At 38.2% G+C, this 26332-nt stretch overlaps 1 protein-coding gene across 1 annotated transcript; it reads left to right on the top strand.

Annotated features, from left to right (window-relative positions):
- Nucleotides 1–1372: 1372 nt before the first annotated feature.
- LOC106069023 (uncharacterized) lies at nt 1373–26104 on the top strand. The gene is made up of 18 exons (XM_056016699.1): nt 1373–1785; nt 3301–3499; nt 4898–5059; nt 7482–7619; nt 9159–9337; nt 11579–11760; nt 12871–13022; nt 13968–14060; nt 14811–14988; nt 15528–15621; nt 15992–16036; nt 17441–17519; nt 18068–18177; nt 19283–19417; nt 20915–21010; nt 22697–22772; nt 23632–23838; nt 25405–26104. Exons 1-18 carry the CDS (start codon nt 1668–1670, stop codon nt 25469–25471), a joined length of 2310 nt encoding a protein of 769 aa, XP_055872674.1. The 5' UTR covers nt 1373–1667; the 3' UTR covers nt 25472–26104.
- The last annotated feature ends 228 nt before the right edge of the window (nt 26105–26332 follow it).

The following is a 26332-nucleotide window of genomic DNA, read 5'->3' as shown; positions in this document are numbered from 1 at the left end:
ATATTAAACTTTAGTTTGTGCTAACCGCGAAAGAACTTTTTTATATTCTAGAATGCTAAAAAAAATGCACGAAAAAAATTATTGTAAACATTTAAAAATACAAATAGAAATAAGATTTTCAAGATTGTTTAAATTCAGTACACCAGATATATCAAAAATCCTGGTTGTTTATCGACATAGTTTGAATTCTACTCCTCGTGTTTCTATATTGAATTCGAAAATTTCGCACCTAGCGTCTCAATTTCTGTTTTCCTTCACGCTGCTGATAGATCCTTGTAGATAGATCCTTGTAGATAGATCCTTGTAGATAAAATCACTAAATTTAGAAAGCCTTCGCGATAGAAGACTCAAAAGTAAAGTAGCAATTATACATAATCTTCAAATACAAAAACTGAATTTAATAAAATACTCAGAAAGACACAAAGATGAAGGCGCATTCGTCGCTCCATATGCTAGGGCAAATTTGTACAAATGCTCCTTCTTCCCTAGTGCTATTAGAGCATGGAATGGGTTGCCTGAGCTTACCAGGAAAACCAGTGACTTGGCAGAATTTAGGTCATTGGTTAATGTGCATGACTGAATGCATAACGCGTAGGACGTAATCATCTTCTTTTTTTGAAATAACGTCTATATTTTATAAGATAAGATAAGATAAGATAAGATAAGATAAGATAAGATAAGATAGATCCTCGTAAATAGATCATTGAATACATCGCAACACTATGTTTAGATTATCGATTATTTAGATTTAACTTTTGCGCATCACTGAAAAAAGGGTAATGTTTGTTTGGTGCTAAAAAGTTCCATTATCCTATCTTATCACTTTAATTACCTTTAATTATTGGATTTAATGTTTTCTGATAACCAAAATACTTTCCAGATATTCCTAGATCTAGATCTAGATTGTTTATAAAAAATGTCTTTCAACTAATTCGAGTACTAAGCCACTGTAAGCCAATTATATAGATATATGTATACATAATTATGAAGACTGAATGATTTAGCTCAATATTTAGTTTATATTTATTTATTCATTTAAATTTAAACAAACTACATAATATACATTTAGATCTAGATCTATTAATCTCTCGTATTTTCCTTAATTAGATGTGAGACTAGGCTAGATTTCAAACCTAGGTCAAACCATTTTAATGTTACTAGAGAGCAGTGTCTAAATTATATATATATAGAGAGAGACTATAGTCCAATTAGTATAGATAAATAATATATTTTACATACATCTTTCTTACCAATTTAGTCATATCTTTTACATATGGTTTAATCTTTAAAATGTAATATGTCACTAAGACTAAAACTATCTCTTTACGTGGTGTATTCATTCTTCTGTTCATTTTTTCGTTTAAGAGTCCATTTGTCGGAGCTGTCAAGTAGCCAGACCAGTTGACCTCAGATCAGTTGACCAGATCAGTTGACTTCAGATCAGTTGACCTCAGATCAGTTGACCTCAGATCAGTCGACATCAGATCAGTTGACCTCAGATCAGTTGACTTCAATTGACCTCAGTTCAGTTGACCTCAGATCAGTTGACTTCAGTTGACCTCAGATCAGTTGACCTCAGATTAGTTGACTTCAGTTGACCTCAGATCAGTTGACCTCAGATCAGTCGACCTCAGATCAGTTTACCTCTGATCAGCTGAAATCGAATAATGAAAATTATCTTCATTATATTAATAGTTATTTTAGTTGGTAGCACTCTAGTTATGTTGGTTTGTCATGCCAGGATCATCAGGAACTGCCTCTTTCCGATTCCGGATACAAAAATAGGTCAGTGTTACAGTCTTTACTCCTAAGTGGTCCTAGTGATGGGAACTAAACTAACTTTTAAAAGTTTAACTAAAACTAAGTTTCAACTAAAATAAAGTAGCTAAACTAAAAGTTTATCATGAATTTCAAAATATAATTAAACTATACAAACAATTTCATAACGTTTTTCTAGGTAGGGGGGTTGATCTAGACCTAGCTATAATCATCCGACTGTATGCCTACAGCTCGATCTAATTTTTTTAACATTGTAGAAATATTTATCCATAATAAAATCAGTAATAAGGAAGATGTTTCTTACATAAACATTAATGCGCAATAAAATTTGAAAAAAAAAAAGATGTCTTAATACAAGTGCGTGCTTGTATTTTTGCTTGTATTTTAGCCTTAAATTGAAACCTTTACCTGGTACTTTTTTTTTTCATTATATAACTTATATAACGGGGAATCTTACTTAAACCCGTAAAGTTTAAAAACTAATTAAATAACAGATTTAGAATTCACATTTAGACCTAGTAACCAAAGAAATAGAAACAAAATTGTTGGAGTTTTATGAAACATTTGACCTGTGTAGCTATGTTAGTGTAAAGTACATGCTTGACTAACCATGCCAGTGAGATATTGTCTTGTCTGACCACTTGACATTAAGCAAACCCTATTGCATAACAAAAACACTGGGTAGTCTTAGTATCATCGACTACACACGTACATCTAGGCCTACATGTGTAGGCCTATATCTATCTGACCAGGTTGTTAAAATCAGTCAGACACAGTCTATTTACTTTTTGGTCAGGGAAAATTAGAAAATACATTCGTCTTTGCACTTTATTAAATCTTTACTACGTACAGAATTACTTTACGAGCCTTGCGTGTAGCGAAGTCATACAGTATATCATAAAACTTATATTTCCTACATAGATCAGGCTCAATAGCAAGAATTACTAAATGTTTCAATCTATTTTCGAGAATAGTTGACCTCAAGTAATTCTTCATCAGCTTGAGGCGCGAGAAGCTTCTTTCATCAGATTCCACAATTACGGGTATTGGATGATGCCGTTGTTTTTTTTTTTCATCGCTCGGAGCATTGGCGTTTTCCATTTTGAATGACACCCCAAAATGACATTCAATTTTTGTCTATATATTTCAGGAAATTATTTTTTTCAAAAGATTTAAATGATTCCCAGAGATTCACAGAGATTCCCAGAGATTCCCAGAGATTTCCAGGGACTTTTTCGTATATTTTGCAATTTAAGAAGATTTCAAGGAACTCCTGGTAAATCGGGAATTCCGTTTTAAGTTATAAAATGGTTTAATTTAATAATTTACACCTAGAATTAGCGCGGGTCCTTTGAAAGTGCGGGGCAACCCGCGGTCGCATAAGCTGCATTGGCCTAAGGCCGGCCCTGCAAAATAACGTCGTATGCTACGCCGTGGGTTGACTAGTTATGCATATATATATATATATATATATATATATATATTCTTAAATCATGTTTGATGGTCATTGTTTTTCGGCAGTGACCAATACCACATTTGGCAACTACTTCCTGTTGTCCGTGCCCTACCGGAGAGGCATGGAGGTCACTTTTCTGCTGTCCACTAGCGTGGATCAGGTCAACGTGACGATCAACACTTCTATCAAGGCTCTACCTCTTCAGAAGACCATTCAAGTGGTTAGTGCCTCGACCACCTACTTTGTAGTCAACAAGGCGTATCAGTAAGTAGGTCAAGTTACATTGTCAATGACTGGCGGATAGATTACTAAGTTAGTTGTAACCTGTTAGCATAGCATTGAAACACCGTCTATGCCTGGTGCTTCTATGTCATATTATGAATGGATGAAGTGTGTGTATGTGTGCGTGTTTCTGACGTTAGCAGAGAAGAACTACGGACGGATACTTTTTTTTCTGTTAGCAGTAATTAGCTCCAATGATTCTGATGTAACAACGAGTAAGTGTGTCGTAGTTGAGTTTATACTAGCCATATATTACCCGTCTCCCGCGGGTCTTAATTTGCGTATCACTGTCGACATAGTCACTGAGAGTGTTTTGGAAAGAATTAAACAAAATAATAATGTTATAAGAAAGAGAATGCGTGTGAATGTAAAAATAGTATGAATGGAGCTATCAAAATAGCTAATCCACCTAAATTCATTTTTTTTTTAAACATTTGCTTGTAGGCCTACATATATTTAAATATTAATCTAGAGTTTAGATACTATTATAATGGATGTAGACCTACTATTATAAGAGTGAATTCAAGGGCCCAAGAAGCGTATTAATTATTGTATGTTAGTAGCCTCATGTAGCCTGTCCAATCATAGTGTGCGTGCGTGGTGTTCCGAATGGTTGGGCGATGTAGAGAATTATATATACAGATGAACATGGGAAAAGAAGGAGTAGACCACTAGTGAGAGATATGACATACTTGTATTTTTTTAAGTGAGTGATCTTTTCTTTATTAAACAAGATATCATCCAGTCTCTGGATTATTCACGGCTTTTGCTGTCATCAAAGAACGAAATGACATAAAGCGCTGGTTGTGAGTGTATGGATATGTTTATGGGAATGTTGTTTGTCTTTGCATCTATATTGGTATTGTTACAGTAGTTCGGCTGAGGTGGCCAATAGTAGTCAAACTGAATTGATATTTCATTGGACCAATAAAAATTATCTTATCTTATCTTAGGAGTTCTTTTATTTTGACGGTTTATATTATCTGCAAAAATATGATTAAGAAGCGTATTGAAAACTAGCTAAATTTAGAGATATGAATTTCAGTTATTTGCTGATTTAGATATAAAGTCAGGACTACTAAAAAATGACGTGATTTTATCTTTTCGGGTTGTATTTTTCAATTGGGGCCACCATATTCACTTCGCCACCAAATTCGCTTCGTCTAGGCCTAGGGCCTCCAATTACATCAGGCCAGCCCTGTCGTAGAGATAGTGCTCATCTTTAACCACGAATCGGCAGCACATTAAAGCAGCACGTCGATAAAAACGCGTGTGTAAATTATCTTTAAAAGTATTGTTGAAATTGAATTGGATTATAATTTAGCAGTTCTTATTACTAATGTTATCAAGCATCATTTGAAAAGGTTCTGTTTTGTTCAGATATGAAAGAAGCCTCAGCGCCTACTGGGCTTTCAAACTTATGGGTGAAAATAAGTTCACTGTGATGGTGTTTCTGTCTGACATGATGGACCACTCAGGAGAGAGCTTCCTTGTACTGCCTGTTGCATCTTGGGGCCGCAGATACTACATTGTTACACTTAAGTAATCAGTACATCATTATCTCTCTCCCTCTCTCTCTCTTTTTTTTCTCTATTTGTTTCTTTATTTCTATATCTCTCGTTTTCTTCCATTTTCTCTGTCTCTCTATATATATCTTTCTATCTGTCTCTCTCTCTCTCTCTCTCTTTTCGATATATCTCTTTTTCTTTTTCTTATTCTATTCTCTTTTTCTTTTTTTGTCCGTCTCTGTCTCCCTCTCTCTTTATCTTTATTTCTCCTCTCTTTTTCTTTATTTACCTCTCTTTCTCTCTGTCTCTTTTCTCATTCTCTTTCTCTGTCTCTCCTCTCTTTTTCTCCCTTCTTAGATTTTTATTTCGTCTTTCTGTCTTTCTCGTTCTGTCTTTGACTCTCTCGCTGTATATGATTGGTGCCTGAGTAACTATTTCTTTCGCCTACTCTGTTCTTCTTGACGGTCTTTCTGGCTCCTGTTTTCTCAAGGAATCCCCCCACCCCCTCCTCTCTCTGTACGTCTGTTGCACCTTTCTGTCCGGCTAGCTCAATGTTCTTGGTTCACGCTAAGCAACAATTCACTAGCAACAACTTTTTTTTCCATCCAGTCCTTCTCTTTGTGCACTTTTTTTCCCGCATGTCTTCCTCGTCTCACAGCACGTGACATTTTGTCGCAGCTGTTTTAGCGCAGGCCGTTTCAGCGCGAAAAGTTTTTACCATAATAAAAAGAAACTCAAATTTCTAAATCAACTTCTAACACCCCCCCCCACACACAAACACACACAAACACACACCACCACCACCACCAATTTTTTTTTTTTAGTTTTAATAGAGGTTTTTACTATTTCATGAATACATACTACGGACCATGATAGGTCGAATTCCTACCGGGGACCACGATATTAACATGCTTTGTCCCTTCCCTTCCCCCCCCCCCTCAACCTTCCCATACAATAATTGGTAGGCCAGGTGTGCACATTGCATAGGAGATAGCATCCATCCGTTTTCTTTCTATTTCAATATTCAGTTGGACCTACACCGTAAATTAGATGAATCATTTTTGTCTTGTGCGTGATCCAAATATGACATCGCTATTGCCCCACAACCATCTGGTTTTCTTTTTTTTTTTTTTTTTTTTTTTTTGGGGGGGGGGACAATTTTAAGACCCAAAAACACTTATAATATTAGTGACATATTGATAAATATTTTAAATCCGAAATGTGATGGGAAAAAAAATCAAAGATACAAAGCTCAGATATACATCAATCGTTTATCAAAGACATTTTGAAATAAATAAATATATATATATATATAATATATGTATGTATGTGTGTGAAACACGTTCGACGCCAAAATGTCCCTCGTGAATACAAAGTGCGAAAAAGACCACTGCGCCAAAACGGCTGCGCCAAAGCATCCAGCTTCACCGTAATAAGTCTTTTCATCTAGTCTCACAGTGGACAACCCATTCCTCTAATCTTCCTTTACTCACAGTGGACAACCCATTCCTCTAATCTCCCTTTACTCACAGTGGACAACCCATTCCTCTAATCTTCCTTTACTCACAGTGGACAACCCATTCATCTAATCTTCCTTTACTCACAGTGGACAACCCATTCATCTAATCTTCCTTTACTCACAGTGGACAACCCATTCATCTAATCTTCCTTTACTCACCGTGGACAACCCATTCATCTAATCTTCCTTTACTCACAGTGGACAACCCATTCATCTAATCTTCCTTTGTTCACAGGGACAACCCATTCATCTAATCTTCCTTTGCTCACAGTGGACAACCAATTCATCTAATCTTCCTTTGCTCACAATAGACAACCCATTCATCTAGTCTTCCTTTACTCACAGTGGACAACCCATTTATCTAATCTTCCTTTACTCACAGTGGACAACCCATTCATCTAATCTTCCTCTACTCACAGTGGACTACCCATTCATCTAATCTTCCTTTACTCACAGTGGACAACCCATTCATCTAGTCTTCCTTTACTCACAGTGGACAACCCATTCATCTAATCTTCCTTTACTCACAGTGGACAACCCATTCATCTAATCTTCTTTTGCTCACAGTGGACAACCCATTCATCTAATCTTCCTCTACTCACAGTGGACAACCCATTCATCTAATCTTCCTTTGCTCACAGTGGATAACCCATTCATCTAATCTTCCTTGGCTCACAGTGGACAACCCATTCATCTAATCTTCCTCTACTCACAGTGGACAACCCATTCATCTAATCTTCCTCTACTCACAGTGGACAACCCATTCATCTAATCTTCCTTTACTCACACTGAACAAGCCATTCATTTAATCTTCCTTTGCCTACAGTGGACAACCCATTCATCTAATCTTCCTTTGCTCACAGTGGACAGCCTATTCACCTAATCTTCCTTTACTCACAGTGGACAACCCATTCACCTAGTACTCCTCTACTCACAGTGGACAACCCTTCTTCCACGTTGTGGCCCACGTCGCAACCACGGTGATCGTAAACATCAAGCTGCTAGCTGGGAGCACGGTCGTTGTCAATGGAGACCAGTACAACAACTCCCAAGTCTTGAACTTAACTTTGCGCTGGTACGTTGGCCTCGTCTTGATTGTTCACGTGACACATTGTTGAAGCCAGTGATACCCAAACCACGGCCAGCGGACCACATTCCGTAGATCGGAATAAGATCTGAAAGAAGTGGTCGTCTCCTTTCCATTAGGACTAAAAACTGAAAGATTTAAAAACTCCTGTATCCCACTTTCGGTCAGAGTGTTACAAGATCAGCTGTCGTCATCGAGAAGTACATAGACGTCAAATTCATAAAGCGCTGATTGTGAATGTGTATGTGTTTTCGTGTGTGAATGTTGTTCAGATTTTTAATCAATATTGTTTTTGTACAGTAGTTTCGCTGAGCTTGTCAATTGTAGTCAAACTGAATTTCCATTAGATTGGATCAATAAAAATTATCTTATCTTATCTTATCTTATCCGTAGTAAACGTGAAGTACCCCCTGTAGGGCAGATAATGTAAATGTCATCTGTTTCTATGGCTGACGGTCAGACAGGCTGTCATGTGATAAGCACAACGACTAACCGCCTTTACATCTCCAACGAGTGTCAGTTACGAGTTACAGTTGTGTGAACTTAAACAAACAAAGTGAAGTTCCCCTTTCAGACCTTGTGGTCTATAGGGCAGATGATGTAAAGGTCATCTGTTTCTGTGGTCTACAGTTTACGAGGGTGTCATGTGGCCAGCACAACGACCAACCGCCTTCAGTTTTCCCCAACTAGTGTCAGGTACCCATTAGAGCTGGGTGGACTCAGATCCAAAGATCCCGAAATTAAAAATCCGTCTTCACAAGGATTTGAACCCGGGACCACCAGTTCGGAAGTCAAGCGATTACCGCTCAGCCACCGCGCCTCTTGTGTGAACTTAGACAGTCCTTTAATTCCGGAAATTCAAAATCCTTTTCTTAGATTTAGATCTAGAGTCTTGACTAGTCTAGAGTCTAGTCCTAAATCTAGACTGACTAAACCTTAGTCTAGACTAGTCTAGATCTAACCTTGATCTAGACATCTTGAACGAAGGTCCGTCACGTTATAAGACTTAAAACCAAAGAACTTCTTTAAAAAGAAGCCATCAATAAGGTATAGACTTAAAAATATAGATTGTATGGCAGGCTGTCTAGATCTACATTCTACATATATAGCCTAGATCTAGTTGCTAGGGGTCTCGAGGCTCGAATCTCAGTAAAGACTGGGATTTTCAATTTCAGTATTTATAGGATGACTCTGACATGTTACGCATGTTACATATGTGTTTGAAATTTAAATGGACCCCAGACCAAATTGAACCAAAGACTAGAAAATATATATTTTTTTTTAATTCTTATTATCTGCATTTTGTAAAAAATTCTAATAAAATAATTGAAAAATAATAGGTGTCTGAATACGTGAATATAATGGGGCAATATATGTTACAGATGTCAATGTTGACGGGCTGTAATTAAAACATGCTAGAAATATCTCTTTTACATGTGTACATTCGATTGATGTAACTAATCTTCGTTACGGATTGTTAATGTTACAAGTTCTGTAACTAACGTCTGCTACTTTATCTCTCGCCAGTGAAGAAGCGTACATTGTACAGATGTGTGAAGTCCAACAGATGACTCAGTCACTCGCAGATACAGTAATAACGTCTTCCGAGGCTGTTGGCGTTTTGTCGGGAAACTGTAACGCGGGAACCAAAGAAGACAACGCCTGCCCGAATAAAAACTTCACAGACTATTCAGACATCCTGCTAGGTAAGTGTCACACTGTGAGTATCTGTAAATATTTCAAAGCATGGGGACCAATTTTACAACACGAAACATAAATGAATCCCTCACTGTGTAATAGACTCTGTATATTGTTATACAGTCTTAACCCTTTCTCTCCTAATTGACGATGCCAACGTTGATTTGACCCCATGAAATTAAATGGATTTTCGGATATATAAACTTTAATTTGTGTTGTGTAAAACGAGCATGCATTCCCCTATAATTCGATACCAGCTATAACATTTTCTGATAAACAAACAAACACGTTATTGAAGTTTAATCACAACAGGATAGTGAAATACAAATGAGCAAATAAATGATTCTTAATAATTACGGGGAGAAAGAGTTAATAACAGCTTCATCCGTGTACATTCCTCCTTACCTGCTGGCTCCCATACGCGCCTCCCCCATTGCGTCATTAACAGGCCTTATAGGTTTGACCTTCCCTTCTCCAGGGACCAATATGGCTCCTTGAGTCAGAAGAGAAGGAAACACAAAATGGGTCGAACCCTTCAATCGAGGCCTCTGAAATACACGCCCCCAAATCAAGCAAAATATAAAAAATCCTTTAAAAAAAATGGTAAGAACACCGCCCTTAAAACTATATCTATCAATAATGTACAAGTTATTTCCTTTATTCTATATCAAACAAAAATATTAATTACCAATAATTAATTGACTAATTGTTTGTTTGTTTGTTTTTTGTTGATTATGTTTTTTTAGGTACAATAAATAACTGTTCAAAATATCAACTTGATCGGAGAAAGCGTGAGGGAGATATAGCGTTAATTATTTAAGGGGACTAAACCCAACAAATTTAGCCATATTTGTAAACACTGAAGAATTAGTTGCCCTTATTGGTATCAAACAAAATAATGAATTACCAGTCGACAAGTCTTGCTTAGTGCCCCAACAGTCCAACAGACTAAGGGATAGGTAAAGGTAAAAGTGTAAAAGGTAAATTGGCTAATTGGTTACTTTTTATTTTATAGATTCATGTTTTGTCTATACCTATGAATAATTGTGCAAAGTTTCAACTTGAATGGTTGTGGGAGAAATCACGTGTGTATATAGTCTATTATGACCAGGCAGATCTGACGATAGAAATATTTTTTACCGATTGTTGTTGTTTAGCTTTTAGCTTTCTCTATGCGCTATGATCCTATCACTTGTCTGGACATTTTGTGAAAGTCGTAAGGATATCTGATATGTTAATGCCATTAGATATTTTAATACAATATCAGAAATTTGAATGCTCTGGGATATTTTAATGCCCTCGGAAATAATAATACCCATAGACGTTGTCCTGCCCATGTATATGCAGTTGTCAAGTATTTTATTGCCATTAGAAATGTTAATGCCCTCAGAACTGTTAATGCCCTCTTATGTTTTCATTCCCTCAGAAATGTTAATACCCTCGTGTGTTTTAATGCCCTCAGAAATGTTAATGCCCTCATGTGCTTTAACGCCATCAGAAATGCCAATGCCCTCGTGTGTTTAATGCCCTCAGAAATGTAAATTCGCTCATAGGTTTTAATGCCCTTATGTTTTAATGCCCTCAGAAATGTTAATGCCCTCGTGTGTTTTAATGCCCTCAGAAATGTTAATGCCCTTATATGTTTTCATTCCCTCAGAAATGTTAATGCCCTCATATGTTTTAATGTCCTCGTGTGTTTAATGCCCTCAGAAATGTTAATGCCCTCGTGTGTTTTAACGCCCTCAGAAATGCTAACGCCCTCAGAAATCTGAATGCCCTCGTGTGTTTTAACGTCCTCAGAAATGTGAATTCCCTCGTGTGTTTTAATGCCCTCAGAAATGTGAATGCCCTCATATGTTTAATACCCTCAGAAATGCTAATGCCCTCAGAAAATGTTAATGCCCTCGTGTGTTTTAACGTCCTCGGAAATGCTAATGCCCTCATAAATGTGAATGCCCTCGTGTGTTTTAACGCCCTCAGAAATGTGAATGCCCTCATATGTTTAATGCCCTCAGAAATGTTAATGCCCTCGTGTGTTTTAACGCCCTCAGAAATGCTAACGCCCTCAGAAATGTGAATGCCCTCGTGTGTTTTAACGCCCTCAGAAATGTGAATGCCCTCGTGTGTTTTAACGCCCTCAGAAATGTGAATGCCCTCGTGTGTTTTAACGCCCTCAGAAATGTGAATGCCCTCGTGTGTTTTAATGCCCTCAGAAATGTGAATGCCCTCGTGTGTTTTAACGCCCTCAGAAATGCTAATGCCCGAGGAAATGTTTGGCAAAACATTCGTGATCCTGTCTACGTCTTCTCGCATCCGGGACTTGCAGATGATCGCCTACATCTCCCCCCACGTGGCTTCCACTCACATCACGTACTACACTAGAGATGGTTCCCCTCAGACATTCTTAGCGCGGCTTGGAGAGATGCAGAAGGTAAAGGTCACATGGTACATTGAAATTATTTCTCGCTACTGCAAAGGTATCAACTGCGATACAGCCTGTTAAGTACGTGTTGCACTAGACATTTTTGACCCACTGTATTGTTATTTTCGTAAGCGCGGTGGCTGAACGGTAAAGCGCTTCGCTTCCGTACCGAGGGGTCCAGGGGTTCGAATCCTGGTGAAGACTGGGATTTTTAACTTTGGGCTCTTTAGAGAGCCTCTGAGTCCACCAGACCCTGAAATGTACCTGACATTCGTAAGGGGAAAATAAAGGCGGTTAGTCGTTGTGCTGGCCACATGACACCCTCGCTAACCGTGGGCCACAGAAACGCCTTTACATTTTCTGCCCTATAGATTGCACTCATTGTTGTTCTGTTGTTTGTATTTTTTTTTAATGGACATATCGTTTTACAAAATGTATGATAGGATAGTTATGATACGCTACGCTCCATTAAGATACGATTCTTATTTTTAAAAAAAAAAGCAAAAAAATAGGCCTTCATTTCTTCGCAAGCAGAAAGTGGATTTATCTTTCTTTTTGTGAATTTATTTGTACACCTTATATATGATACGTTATGATACGATTCAATATGATACGATACGAAACACAAATTTCTGAACAGAAGTGACTTAAAACTAAAGTGCTAAAGTGCACAGGCGGTGCTTGATCCAATTTATAAATCTTAGCTTAGGCTATAATAAAAAAAAATGTTTTAACTAACACATTACTTTAGAATATATAAAAAATAATTTAAATATCATTTTCATAAATTGAGAAAACTTTCGTGGGGAAGGATGTCATTGAAATTCAAAGTTAGAATCCAAATAAAATTAGAATTGAATTATTTTTATTCAGTTATGCTTGTACTCGTAATTAAACGTGGTTTTAGGAAACAAACAAAAACTTTTGCGAATTTTCAATGTTCTCATTGGAATTGCTAACTATTAATATTTCCAAATACAGAAGTATTTCATATTTTTATAGATGTATGCATATATAATAGATGTCGGTTAAAGCAAGTTGGCTATACTGTTTAGAATAGATGTATGTATATACTTTATATATGTATGTTTATACTTCGTAGATGAATATATATTACAGATGCCTGTTCAGCGTCATTCCTATTATTTGACCAGCACCAAAGTGATACAAGTGACTATCTTTCAGCAGTCATCATGCGCCAATGAGTTAGGCAGCCCAGCTATGAGTGTAGTGATACCCGTGGAACTATTCTACCCTACTTACTTAGTCAGGTAACTGACGGTACCCCCAGCAACAAGAAACAACTAGAATTAGGCCGCTTTAAGAGTTTTCTTAAATACAAGAACGGAAGGATTTCTCTCGTTGGCGATACAGCATGTTACGTGCGTGTTGCACTGGAAATTACAATGTGTCTCAAATGTGTCTCAAATGTGTCTCAAGCGACCTTCGTGAACGCTCTCAAGTTGTCTCTTTTAGGGGCCCTCTGCTGCCAGCTACATTTCTCTCTCCAGTTGTCTCTTTTAGGGGCCCTCTGCTGCCAGCTACATTTCTCTCTCCAGTTGTCTCTTTCAGGGGCCTTCTGCTGCCAGCTACATTTCTCTCTCCAGTTGTCTCTTTCAGGGGCCTTTTGCTGCCAGCTAAATTTCTCTATGCAAATGAAGTATAAATTCATACATTTACCCACAATGGCTTGAATGTTCCCTCAACCACAACGTTCAGTGATGAGAACAAAAAAGCTGTATAATCAAACACTACATCAAGATGTTTTAAAAATAAATTTTCAATAATTCCGTTAAAGGATTTCATTTTGGAAAGTTGACCTTGTGTATAAAATGTAAAAAATGTTTTACATGTTTCCGATGTTCCTTCAGAGTTGAAGATAATTGACTTCCTAGTCCAAACCTCCCTTCAGGACGACGGGGGTTGGGAGCGGGCAGGGTTTGAACCCGGGACCATTGATAAGTCCGAACGACATTCCAGCGCGCAAACCGCAAGACCAGGCAGCCATCCCATTCAATTTTGTCTTGCGTCTAGGCTTGTGCGTCTTTATTTCAAAAACCCTACAATTTGTCCAACAAAATTACTCTACGTGAGAGTAGGGAATAGAGAGGAAAAAGAATAGGAGATCGCTAGAATAAAAATACCAGGTTTAAGCGGAGGGTAAAAGCGAATAGAAAGCGAATAAAAGCCTAAATTGAATTCCTTTCTTTCAACAGTGTGCCCAACAATACCGGAAATCATTATCTGCTGCTGGTGGCAAGGAAAGAGCACCAACACGACTTCAAGTATAATAATAATCGAATTTATTCGTAAGTGTTACTTCCGGTACATTTTTTCAAAGTATCGCTTAGAAATAAAATCTAGATCTAGGTATAAAACCCAACATGCCCTTAGAGGACACCATGCAGTAATGACACTAGGATTTTTTCCTAGCGCATGGAATAAGATGCTTTATTATACCTGGCTGATATAAATCCCCAAATGGCAACATGAAAGATGGAGCACTTATACGAATTTGTCCTAGCATGTGGAATAAGAAAATGTGTCTTTATCTTTGTGTATTTCTGAATATTTCATTATGCTGTATTTGTAAGTTATGGTTCGTTGTTAAGGTATATAGTTCAACCATCGTGGTTCGATGATGACCACTTATGTCATCCAGGGGGCTGAGGGCTTTGCCCTGGGATTTTGTGCCTCCTTGTGTGGCTGGTGAGATCTATGTGAGCCCGGAATGTTCGGCTGCAGGTTATTCGAGCTGGAGCTAGAGTCAATGGCCTTGCTTATTTTCTCTGGCGTTTTTCTCCTGCCAGTGTTTTTCTCTTTTCCTCCTCCTCCGGTGTTAAGGTATAATTGCCTCTTAACTCTTTCTCTCCGTAATTATTTACCGCATTCTGGTGGAATCAACGCTGGTATCGCCAGTTAGGAGAGAAAGAGTTAACTTTGTATTATTGTGTCCTAAAGTATCATTAACTATTACTTTGTACTAAATTTCACGGCTCCCATGCTAGAACCAGCCCTGCTGTTCCAATAACTGTATGCTCAAATGTTTGCGTTTGCAGAACATGGATGATAGTGGTTGGTCACGCTAACTGGAGTACAGGGGATGGTAAGATACCTCCAGGAGTCTACGACGTTAATAATGAGCAGGGCAGTACGTTCGGATGCTACCTCTATGGTATCAACAAGTTTAGGACGTACATGCAACCTGTTGGCTACAATACAACACACATCAACTTTGTAAGTGCTTCCTGGGCATCTTTAACTCTTTCTCTCCGTAATTATTTACCACATTCTGGTGGGAATCAACGTTGGTATCGTCAGTTAGGAGAGAAAGAGTTAAGCAAACTTAGAATTTATCTGGAGGCGCTGTGGATGAGCGCTAAAGCGCTTGGCTTCCCAGAGGGAGAGAGAGGGGTGACAAAATATTTTGTCGCAGAGAAGTAGGGTGAACTCAAGGGCGCTTTAAAAATCCTGAAATTCAAAATAACATTGTTCAACGATATTCGAAACGGAGACCCTCTCGGTTGAAAACCAACGCTGTACCACTCAGCCAGCACGCCCCGATGATCTACTAAATGTCTTTGTGTTGTTTTCTAAGTTATGCAAGATTATGCAAGATCGTCTTGGGCAAAACCAAATTAAAAGTGAAAAATATATAAGTGGACATTTCTTTTTGTTTATGCAAGGGCAATAGTACAGATGCCGTTGATGGGTTGGGAATAAATGATACATTTGTTTTTCATGCATTACGTTGTTCTTGTTTTTTACCTCGTCAGATTTGCAATTCAACAGTGGCGACGATGAAACCTGGGGACAAAATAGATAATGACTGCGATGAAAGTGTTGATGAAGAAGAGAAAGATGGGATAGGTGATTCTTGTGTTTAGGCTTAGATTATGCAGATGTTTTAGTACAATTTATCATAGTCTAAGGCTCCCATTAGGTGTACGGAAAATGGATGGATGTGCAAAAAGATATTTTTCCCCCCTTTTTTTTTCTGTCATGTTCGATAACCAAGAATATTTTCAATGATCATGTAAATGATGGGATCACCTCCCTTTTTTAACCCTGCCTTCTAAATTGGTTTCTAAGTATGGAAGACACAAACATCTCCCAGAGTTCCAGAGACCACATCCATTTAATTAAAATTCGTTTCATCTCTGTTTCGACTTACTCTCGATTCTGTAAATGCACAATTTTCTATATAACACAGATCTAATGAAATGAACATTTTTTCTAGATAATGATCAAGACTCGTTAATAGATGAAGACCTGATGCCTATAGGTAATATTTTTAAATTAATACTAGGGTGCTACCACTATTGTTATTGACGAGTAACTGTCTGCGAATGACAAAATGATGGCTGCCTGGTCGTGCGGTTTGCGCGCTGGACTGTCGTTCAGATTTATCGATGGTCCAGGGTTCAAACCCTGCCCGCTCCCACGCCCCGTCGTCCTGCGGGAAGTTTGGACTAGGAAGTAATTATCTTCAACTCTGAAGGAACATCCGAAACATGTAAAAAATTTTACAACAAATACAATTTAAGTCATTGGTTAATATGCATGACTAAATGCATGACGCATAGGACGTAATCATCTTCTTGTCTGTATTATATAAGATAAGATAAGATACAAAGATGCTCGACAGACTTTCTTGAGGCAAAGATTCTTCCAACCAAAACACACAAGGCTTTATTTGACCGTCATTCCGCAGTAAATTTCTAAATAGTTCATCTCTTGAAGAGACGATGTGGCCGAGTGATAAACTGCTCGGCTTCTTAACCAAGTAGTTTTGATTTCGCATCCCGCTGTGCACAGGGATTTTTAACTTCAGGATTTTTAGCACGCTTCGAAGTCCATCCTACTCAAATGTGTACGTATGTTAGTTACATTGGCGGTAATGCAGATGCGGTTGATCGTTGTGCTGGCCGTCGGCTATAAAAGCAGATGAGTTTTATATCGTCTGCGCAAATTGATCGCAAGGTCAAGGTCTGAAAGGTTTTACATTTTTCATCTGGTGAGAGCCTAACAGAATCACGTGATCAAAGACACGCGTTACAGAAACATAGATGACACATCTTTAAATACCAATCCTTATAAGGATCCATGAATTACTAAACAGGATAAAGTAGATCAAGAGGATGAAAAAAAATCTTTTTAAAGGTTTTATTATATTTATAATATCAACAGACACGGGAGGAAGTGTGACATTTTCAAATACTACACAAACAAATTATATTTACCCATGTTACATGTATGTCGTTACGGGTCGTTGACTTGTAGCACCAAACTGCTGGTAGACAACTAAACCTTTGTAGGCGTAATATATCTCAACTAATAAACTTTAAAATAACTCGAATAACTTCCTTTGGTGAACAAAATAATATAATCAAAATGAACTTGTAATAATAAAATAAATGTAGTGGACTTCAGTAATAATATTTCTTAACAAAGTCTAACTCACTACAATATCACAACCTATCAGTCTCACGTTCTGGGGTCGTCTCCCTTAACTAAGGCCAAATGACGACACTGCCACTTATGTTGCGTCATTCAAAACCAATCGCTAACCTCTTCCCACCGTTACCATATAATTAAACACACACACACTCCAAACAATGTGTGAAAAAAAAGAACGTTTGCTACGCTATTAATTGTATTGAACTAATTATTAAAACTTATTCAACAGTGGATGGGAACTGGGGAGAATGGAGCCCATGGATTTGCCCACGGTTGTGTGACAATGACACATTCTTAGAACATACGAGGTGAGTTCAATCCCTTTGGTTTAAAACTACCTCTATAGTATATTTACTTAATACAATTATTCTGAGTCGATCGTACCAGCGCCTATTCGGACCAAATCTTCAAGTTACGAAACAAATCCTATTACACAGACGAATCAGGTTATTAGGACCAAACGATGGAGTCCTGGTGTGGTTTCATTAACCGAATTCAGCAGTTATAGACCTCAAGCAGTAAGAAAAGTATAGTTCCCCTTTCAGACCTTGCGAACCATAGGTCATCTGTTTCTTTGACCAAAGGTTAACGAGCAGGGTGTCATGTGGCCAGCACAACGGCCAACTTAAGTCAGATACCCATTTGAGTTGTGTAAACTAAAAATCCTGAAATTCAAAATTCCAGTCTTTGCCAGGATTCGAACCCAGGACCCCAGGCTAGGAAGCCAAGCGCTTAACCACTCAGCCACCGCGCCCCTTAATATACCTTATACCTTCTATGTGTATATTTGTAATTTTGTATACAGATTTGACCCCGCCCCCTACTCCTGGATATCTTCTTTTTTGTTTTTCTTAAGAGAGTGCAACAATCCAGCACCAAGACATGGCGGCAAGGAGTGTGATGGTCTGAAGGTGGATATGCATCCGAACACGACTTGTAAGGGCACCGACAAACTCTGCCCCTACGGTAGGTCTATCCCATTACTAGTTCTTGAACTTTCCTTACGTTAGAAAATCATTAATGTCCCCAGTTCTTAGAGGCTCTTATTAATTGACTGACTTCATTCGTAAGACGATTTAGGCTCTTCCTCTGGTACAGTTCTTATTGTGACTGTAAAGTTGCATTTTGGAGAAACATTCTCGCCTGAATACTTTACATGTGAATGTAAACTATTATTGCTTTAGAATAAATAAAGTGAATTTAAAACTACTCCAAACATTACTGCAAGCATGTTAATAATCCTCTCCATGGTCCTAAGATGCTAAACGTGAATTTTTGGTATAAAATAGGATTTGACTTATTCATATGAACCCCCAGGGGAGCATTAGGGCCGAAACCACACCTATCCACAGAACTCGGTTCTGAGCACATTTCTTCATCTACTCCCTTCTTATTCCAGTATCCTCAGCTTCACTGATGACTGACCTCTTCCAGGTTTGCTTGGGTCTGCCCACTTTTTTCTTTCCAGTTTTCGTGGTAGAAGAATGCTGGACAGGTACTTTTTTGGTATTGGCTGTTACGTCACTTACTTAAACCGAGACCAATTGTTATAGAAGGCCTGAACACTGACTTGCAACGTCACAACTTATGGTCAGTTTGCCACGTCTCTGGTCTTACGACTGCCCACAGGTTGTGACAGGTTACAGGTCAGTGTTCAGGCCTTCTTTAACGAATGGTCTCTCTTAAATCTGGACATCACTTAATGTTTCTCTATTTTAACATCACTTAATGTTTCTCTATTTTAACATCACTTAATGTTTCTCTATTTTAACATCACTTAATGTTTCTCTATTTTAACATCACTTAATGTTTCTCTATTTTCATGGTCGAAGAATGCTGAACGGGTACTTTTGGTATGGGATGTGACGTCACTTACCTAAATCCGGCCATGTTTAATGTGCGTAACATCATTTCCTGTTTATTTTTATGGTCGAAGAATGCTGGACGGGTGTTTTTGGTATTGGCTGTGACTTCCTTTACTTAAACTGGGCCATGTTTCATGTGCGTAGCATCACTTCCTGTTTCTCTATTTTAACATCACTTCCTGTTTCTCTATGTTTCATGGACGAAGAATGCTGGACGGGTACTTTTGGTATTGGCTGTGAAGGGGACTGCAGGAACTGTGAAGACGACTGTGAAAAAATCAACGGCTCGTGCCAGCAATGCAAACTGGGATTCTCAGGACATGAAAGAGGATGTACACAGAGTACGTGACCCCCTTGCGATGTTCTTCATTCCATGTTTGCTAGTTATTACAAAGCTTATATCAACTCACTCTGTCTGTCTGTCTATCTTACTGTCTGTCTGGTAAAAAGTTCGTACACATTATTTCTCCCACACCCATTCACGGATCAAGTTGATACATTGCACAATTATTCATAGGCATAGACAACACATGCATCAGTAAAAAAACGATTATTCAATTAATTACTAATTATTAATCATTTTGTTTGTTACCAACAAGGGAAATTAATCCCTAAATATTCACAGATATGGCTAAATATGTAGGGTTTCGCTCATTTCTCGTACACCCATTATCAGATTAAGTTTAAACTCAAAACACCTATTTATTGTACCTAACAAAACAAGAATTAATTAAGAAAATTAACCAATTTGTCAATGAATTATTAGTATTTAATTATATTTTTTGATATCGAATAAGAGAAATAACATCCACGTAGTCTGTATACCGGAGACTCCAAAAAGTGTTCTATTTATGGTTTTGCTTCCATGTATGAAAATATGTGTTTTAATACTTTTAACTATTAACTTTTGTGCACCGCCATGTAAGTCTGGATCTAGAGGTCTAGCTTTAGAATTTTATAGGCCTACATTTCTACATGCGCTTAGCCAGATTTTTTTCTGAGTGGGGGAGAAATTGAAGCGGAGTAAATATTTTCTTTTTTTTTTTTCTTCAATCAATCATTCATTAGTTATTAAGAGTAAAGTAATCCCTCTTTCAAAAAGTATTATTATTATTATTCTGTATTAGCATGTTATATAATATAATTATATAATGCCTGCAATTTTATATATTCTACCTTATCTTATTTCGAATTCCTTAATTTATAGAATCCTAGAACTACACAGACATATATATATATATATATATATCATGTCAGACAATCGCCATCCCAAACCGCTTCCGTAAGAGGAGCTGTGTGCAGGAAAGCGCTCCCATGGAGGTCAATAAAGACACTCTCAAGAGCTACTTCAAGGAATGCGATATCGACATTCACGGCTGGGAAGCTCTAGCTCACGATCGCTCCTCGTACCGTGAGGCTGTGAGTCTAGGAGTCTCGAGATTGAAAGCAAATAGAGTGGCCTGGGTGAAAGAGCGCCGAACCAAAAAAAAAGCTGAGAGAAGAAGCTGGCCTATCTTCAACTGACCAGACCTACCCATGCCACGTATGCGGCCGGCTTTTTTAAAGCGATGAATGGGTCTTCGAGTCCATAGGATACGAGAAATGTGCTGATCTTCGATCTCGAAGGACGAGCTATATATAAATCATATCTAAACTGGACGAAAAATGTTTCCAGTCTAGAATATAATATACATATTACACATACACACACATGACACATACACATATACATACATATATATATATATATATAGGTCTGTGGAGATTACTTTTTCATACGATTGACGTGTCGTCATTATTTAAATGAGTCCTCTCTCTCTTATTTCTGTACCATTCAGCCTGTCCACCCATGACCTATGGCTTTGGATGTAAAGGCTTGTGCATTGAGAAGTGTAATGAAGAATGCCTGGACACTGTCAATGGAGATTGTCCTGGTAAGTCGAGTTGGCTAAAAGGGAAAAAAAATATTTATGTATATATATAAATTAAAAATATTTGACGCATGCATAAAATATTGGTTTATAAATAGTCGGTGGTCATTTCGCTGTATAATAATAATATTAAGACGTGTCTTCGAGTCCGAAGATTAATCAGGGACTCAGTATTTCCTTAGAAGGAGCGATGGCTGAGCGGTGGCTGAGCGGTAAAGCGCTTGGCTACCGAACTGGGGTCCGGGGTTCGAATCCTGGCACCTCTGCGTCCACCCAGCTCTAATGAGTAGGCCTACCTGACGTTAGTTGGGGAAAAGTAAAGGCGGTTGGTCGTTGTTCTGGCCACATGACACCCTTGTTTACCTTAGGCCACAGAATCAGATGACCTATAAACCACAAGGTCTGTCTCCCGGGTGCTGCAAACTACCTAAGGGTCGAGCCCCTCCCATGATTGGGTATTGCTGCAAGTCAGCAGAGATTTAAATTTCCGTGACAAAATATGTAGGTCACACATGGGGCTATGTAGCCACGGGAAATACTGCGTAATACTAGTAATAGTAATAGTGTAATGTTAATTACACTACATGTGACATAAAAGAAAAAAAAAAAAAAAAAAACGTGTTACTCATGCACATAGCGTTGTAGTTGTTTTAATTTAGTTCATTTCAACTTAAAAGTTCACATTTTGATTCTAAAATATTTTTATTATAAAAACAAAATCAGAAGTAGTTAATTAATTATTGATTTATTAATGATGTCGTATTTAAATGCGGCAGAATAAGACGAGTTTCCAACTGCGTTCTACCACCGAGCAATCCAACTTCGTATTTGTCTCATTCAGTCGCCAAGCGACTATGGAACAACTCCAATGAATGACATGGATGTCGGGGCATTACGGTACAAACGATGTCGCCCACACAGCATGTCGCCCACACAGCATGTCGCCCACACAGCATGTCGCCCACACAGCATGTCGCCCACACAGCATGTCGCCCACACAGCATGTCGCCCACACAGCATGTCGCCCACACAGCATGTCGCCCACACAGCATGTCGCCCACACAGCATGTCGCCCACACAGCTTGTCGCCCACACAGCATGTCGCCCACACAGCTTGTCGCCCACACAACATGTCGCCCACACAGCTTGTCGCCCACACAGCTTGTCGCCCACACAGCATGTCGCCCACACAGCAGTTCCCTCCTCTGCAGGACGCGGGCGTGTGTAAGGGAAAGACGAGTACCGATACAGTTTGTGATCAGCGGTTTTGAAGGCTCTGTCTCCCGGGTGCTGCAAACTACCTAAGGGTCGAGCCCCTCCCATGATTGGGTATTGCTGCAAGTCAGCAGAGATTTAAATTCAGAGTTTTCCTTCTCCTAGGTGGGTAGACTGACAAGGCTAACGTGCCCCTCTGCCCAAAGATAAGTATTTCAACAGAGTAAAAGACCGAATCATTGAAAACTATGTCATTATATATTTTGCATTATTATCAGCTCTAATGTGCACCTGACATTAGTTGTGAAATAGTAAAGGCGGTTGGTCGATGTGCTGACCATATGACACCCTCCTTAACCACGGGCTGCAGAAACAGATAACCCTTACATCATCTGCCCTAACGACCTCAAGGTCTGATAGGGGAACTTGCCTTTTGTTTTTTTTTTTTTTACTTTTACTTTCTCATATTTCCAGAAAGAAGTCAGCTGATCAACATCCTGCTGGCCGTGTTAGTCTTGCCTCCAGTATTTGTTATCTATATATGTATTGAGTATGGGACCTTGTTTTTTCTCTACTTATTTATTTACTGATATTGGAAAGTGGGGCGACAGGCAAAGAATGTAGACGGAATATATAAAACTGGTACCAGTACTCGAAAAAAAAAAAAGACAAATTTAGAGAAACAAAAATGTGTGGGCCTATCGAACGTGATTATAATAGGCCTAACCCCTTATCGCCGAAACTACGGCTCGCGGGCCATTACCGATCCATGACTTGGTGCTAAACAGACATTTTAAATGTATGCCCACAATGCACAGCCTCGTGTAGTAATAACATTCAAGTGATGGGATGGAGGCATAGTTAATGTTTGATTTTATATAAATAGAGAGAGAGTGAGATAGAGAGAGAGACTCTATATAATACGCGAAAGCCCTAGTTAACTGACAGATTCACTCATCAAACAGACAGACTATACTAGATAGGATTAGATAGATAAATAAAGTGATAGACAGAAAGACAGGCAGATAGATAGATAGATAGATAGATAGATAGATAGATAGATAGATAGATAGATAGATAGATAGATAGATAGATAGATAGATAGATAGATAGATAGATAGATAGATAGATAGATAGATAGATAGATAGATAGATAGATAGATAGATTGATTGATTGATAGATTGATTGATTGATAAGATAAGATAAGATAATTTTTATTGATCCAATCAAATGGAAATTCAGTTAGACTACAATTGACAACCTCAGATAGATAGATAGATAGATAGATAGATAGATAGATAGATAGATAGATAGATAGATAGATAGATAGATAGATAGATAGATAGATAGATAGATAGATAGATAGATAGACAGATAGATAGATAGATATGTTACAACGTTCTTCTAGCAAATGTTTCCAAAAGTCCCCTCTGCCAGTGGTGACGACGAGAACTTTAAGGGCGTCCCCTTCTCTGTCTGGGAGCAGCGATGAGACACGCAGTCTGCACTTCTTCGACCCGAGGAAGATGCTGAGAACCATGCGCTCCAAGACATCAGAAGCCACCACAAACGTCACGATGGAAACTGAGACAGAGAACACATCTACCACAACATGGTACTGCTGGTGGTGTATGTGAATACTGTTGGTGGTGTATGTGAATACTGTTGTTGGTGTATGTGAATACTGTTGGTGATGAATGTGGATTCTGTTGGTGTATGTGAATACTGTTTGTGCTGTATGTGAATACTGTTGGTGCTGTATGTGGATTCTGTTGGTGGATTCTGTTTTTGCTGTATGTGGATTCTGTTGGTGCTGTATGTGGATTCTGTTGGTGCTGTATGTGGATTCTGTTGGTGCTGTATGTGGATAAATAAAAATAAATTATAAATAAATAAATTATAGCTTTCATATAGCGCTACTTTCATGCTTATAACATTCTCAGAGCGCTTTGGTCCAATCTCATTTGTGGATACTGTTGGTGGTGTATGTGGATTCTGTTGGTGCTGTATGTGGATACTGTTGGTGGATTCTGTTTGTGCTGTATGTGGATTCTGTTGGTGCTGTATGTGGATACTGTTGGTGGATTCTGTTTGTGCTGTATGTGGATTCTGTTGGTGCTGTATGTGGATAAATAAAAATAAATTATAAATAAATAAATTATAGCTTTCATATAGCGCTACTTTCATGCTTATAACATTCTCAGAGCGCTTTGGTCCAATCTCATTTGTGGATACTGTTGGTGGTGTATGTGGATTCTGTTGGTGCTGTATGTGGATACTGTTGGTGGATTCTGTTTGTGCTGTATGTGGATTCTGTTGGTGCTGTATGTGGATACTGTTGGTGGATTCTGTTTGTGCTGTATGTGGATTCTGTTGGTGCTGTATGTGGATAAATAAAAATAAATTATAAATAAATAAATTATAGCTTTCATATAGCGCTACTTTCATGCTTATAACATTCTCAGAGCGCTTTGGTCCAATCTCATTTGTGGATACTGTTGGTGGTGTATGTGGATACTGTTGGTGCTGTATGTGGATACTGTTGGTGCTGTATGTGCATACTGTTTGTGGTGTATGTGGATACTGTTGGTTCAGTATATGGATACTGTTAATGGTTTCTGTGGATACTGTTAATGGTGTATGTGGTTACTGTTGGTGGTGTATGTGGATACTGTTGAAGGGGCGGGGGAAGGCTGAGAGTAAGGATGTCAGTAGGTGACGTAGTCTACTACACAGAAAGCATGGAAATTAACTTAATTCAGTATTGCCTTTTTGCTTACATTTTCCTCCGGAAGTTCATCCATTTCTCGGTATAGCCGGATATGACCTGCGGACTGCGAGCCTTAGTTTGGGTATCACTGATCTAGTGTATAGAATATTGAGTTACGTGAAACATGGCGAATGTTCCCTTAACATTTTGTTTTCAAATTTTGCCGCGAAAATAAAAGTAGGCCTACATTGTGAAAATAGGTTAACCCGCTTAGCTGACACATTCATATCAAATATAAACATACAGTAAACATACAGAACACTATCTAAGGAACATTTATGCCAAGTTTTATCAAGATTGGTCAAACGTTTTTTTTTTTACTTTTATTCGGGACATACATACTTGATGATTACGTCCTACGCTGGTGATGTAATCTCTTATTGTTCGGACATACTTTCCTCTCTCCAACAGGAACGACGACCAAACGGAAGACACACAGGCCCAATCAAAGACCAAGAACAATATTTTTGTGGGTTAAATTTCTTGCCAAACAAACAAGAGAGTTTCTAGCTCAGACACAAAGAATCATCAATGCTATGCTCAAGTACAGCGATGCCGTAGGGTGCTAATCGTCTGCCAAGCAAGTCACGTGACCTATGATGATGCTGATTTAGGATAACGAAAACAATACAGAACTGTCCAAATCTCACGAATTCTCGTCTCACGTGACGCACGTAGTACGACCAAAATGTCCACCAATGTTATCAGTTGTACTGCGAAATATTTTAATTCGTTTAGTCATGGAACTTTTCTTTTATATAGTTCTTTTTATTTATTGTATAGCTGTTCTTATGAATTCAAATCAATAAAGTTAGTGTTTTTAACTGAAAACATTGTGATTTTCATTTCGCCTGTCTTTTCACATCTAGACTATTTATTATCAAACTCAAACCTTTTAACAAAGCTTAGTAGGCCTATATCAACTCACTCTGTCTGTCAAAGCGTTTACCAGATGTAATTGTAGTGATTAGTTTGGATCAGTCATGTAATTAAATTTTTAATACATCTAGACTAAAAATAATAAATCTGTGTGATTAGAAATATTTGTATCAATTGTTTTTGTTAAGCTTTTAGCTTTCTCAATGTGCATTTGTGTGGACCTGTTGGGAAAAGGGAATGGGGGTGGAGACAGAAGGAGGTATATGTGAAGGTTACCGTGATCGCTTTTTTATTGCATTGTATAAAAAAAAAAGAATAAGTTGTATGGCTTGAATTTTGAACTCGAAGGCTCAAGCCTGCTTATACCAATTTACTAACCACTGTGACTGTGCCAGCGAAGTGCTTATGACAATTGAATGTTTTATAGTTATCTACCTAATTCGTTACACAAAGTATAAAG

This window comes from Biomphalaria glabrata, chromosome 18 (genome assembly GCF_947242115.1).
Source record: "Biomphalaria glabrata chromosome 18, xgBioGlab47.1, whole genome shotgun sequence".
In the NCBI taxonomy this organism is placed as follows: domain Eukaryota; kingdom Metazoa; phylum Mollusca; class Gastropoda; family Planorbidae; genus Biomphalaria; species Biomphalaria glabrata.
The sequence above is the reverse complement of the archived record's forward strand: the minus strand, read 5'-3'. Positions and strand labels throughout refer to the sequence as shown.

Coding starts and splice junctions, on each gene's coding strand:
- LOC106069023 (XM_056016699.1), top strand. CDS start 1,668: ATGAAAATTATCTTCATTATATTAATAGTTATTTTAGTTGGTAGCACT. Junction 13,023..13,967: donor TACCCTACTTACTTAGTCAG/GTAACTGACGGT, acceptor TTCTTTCAACAG/TGTGCCCAACAATACCGGAA. Junction 14,989..15,527: donor ATACAACACACATCAACTTT/GTAAGTGCTTCC, acceptor TTACCTCGTCAG/ATTTGCAATTCAACAGTGGC.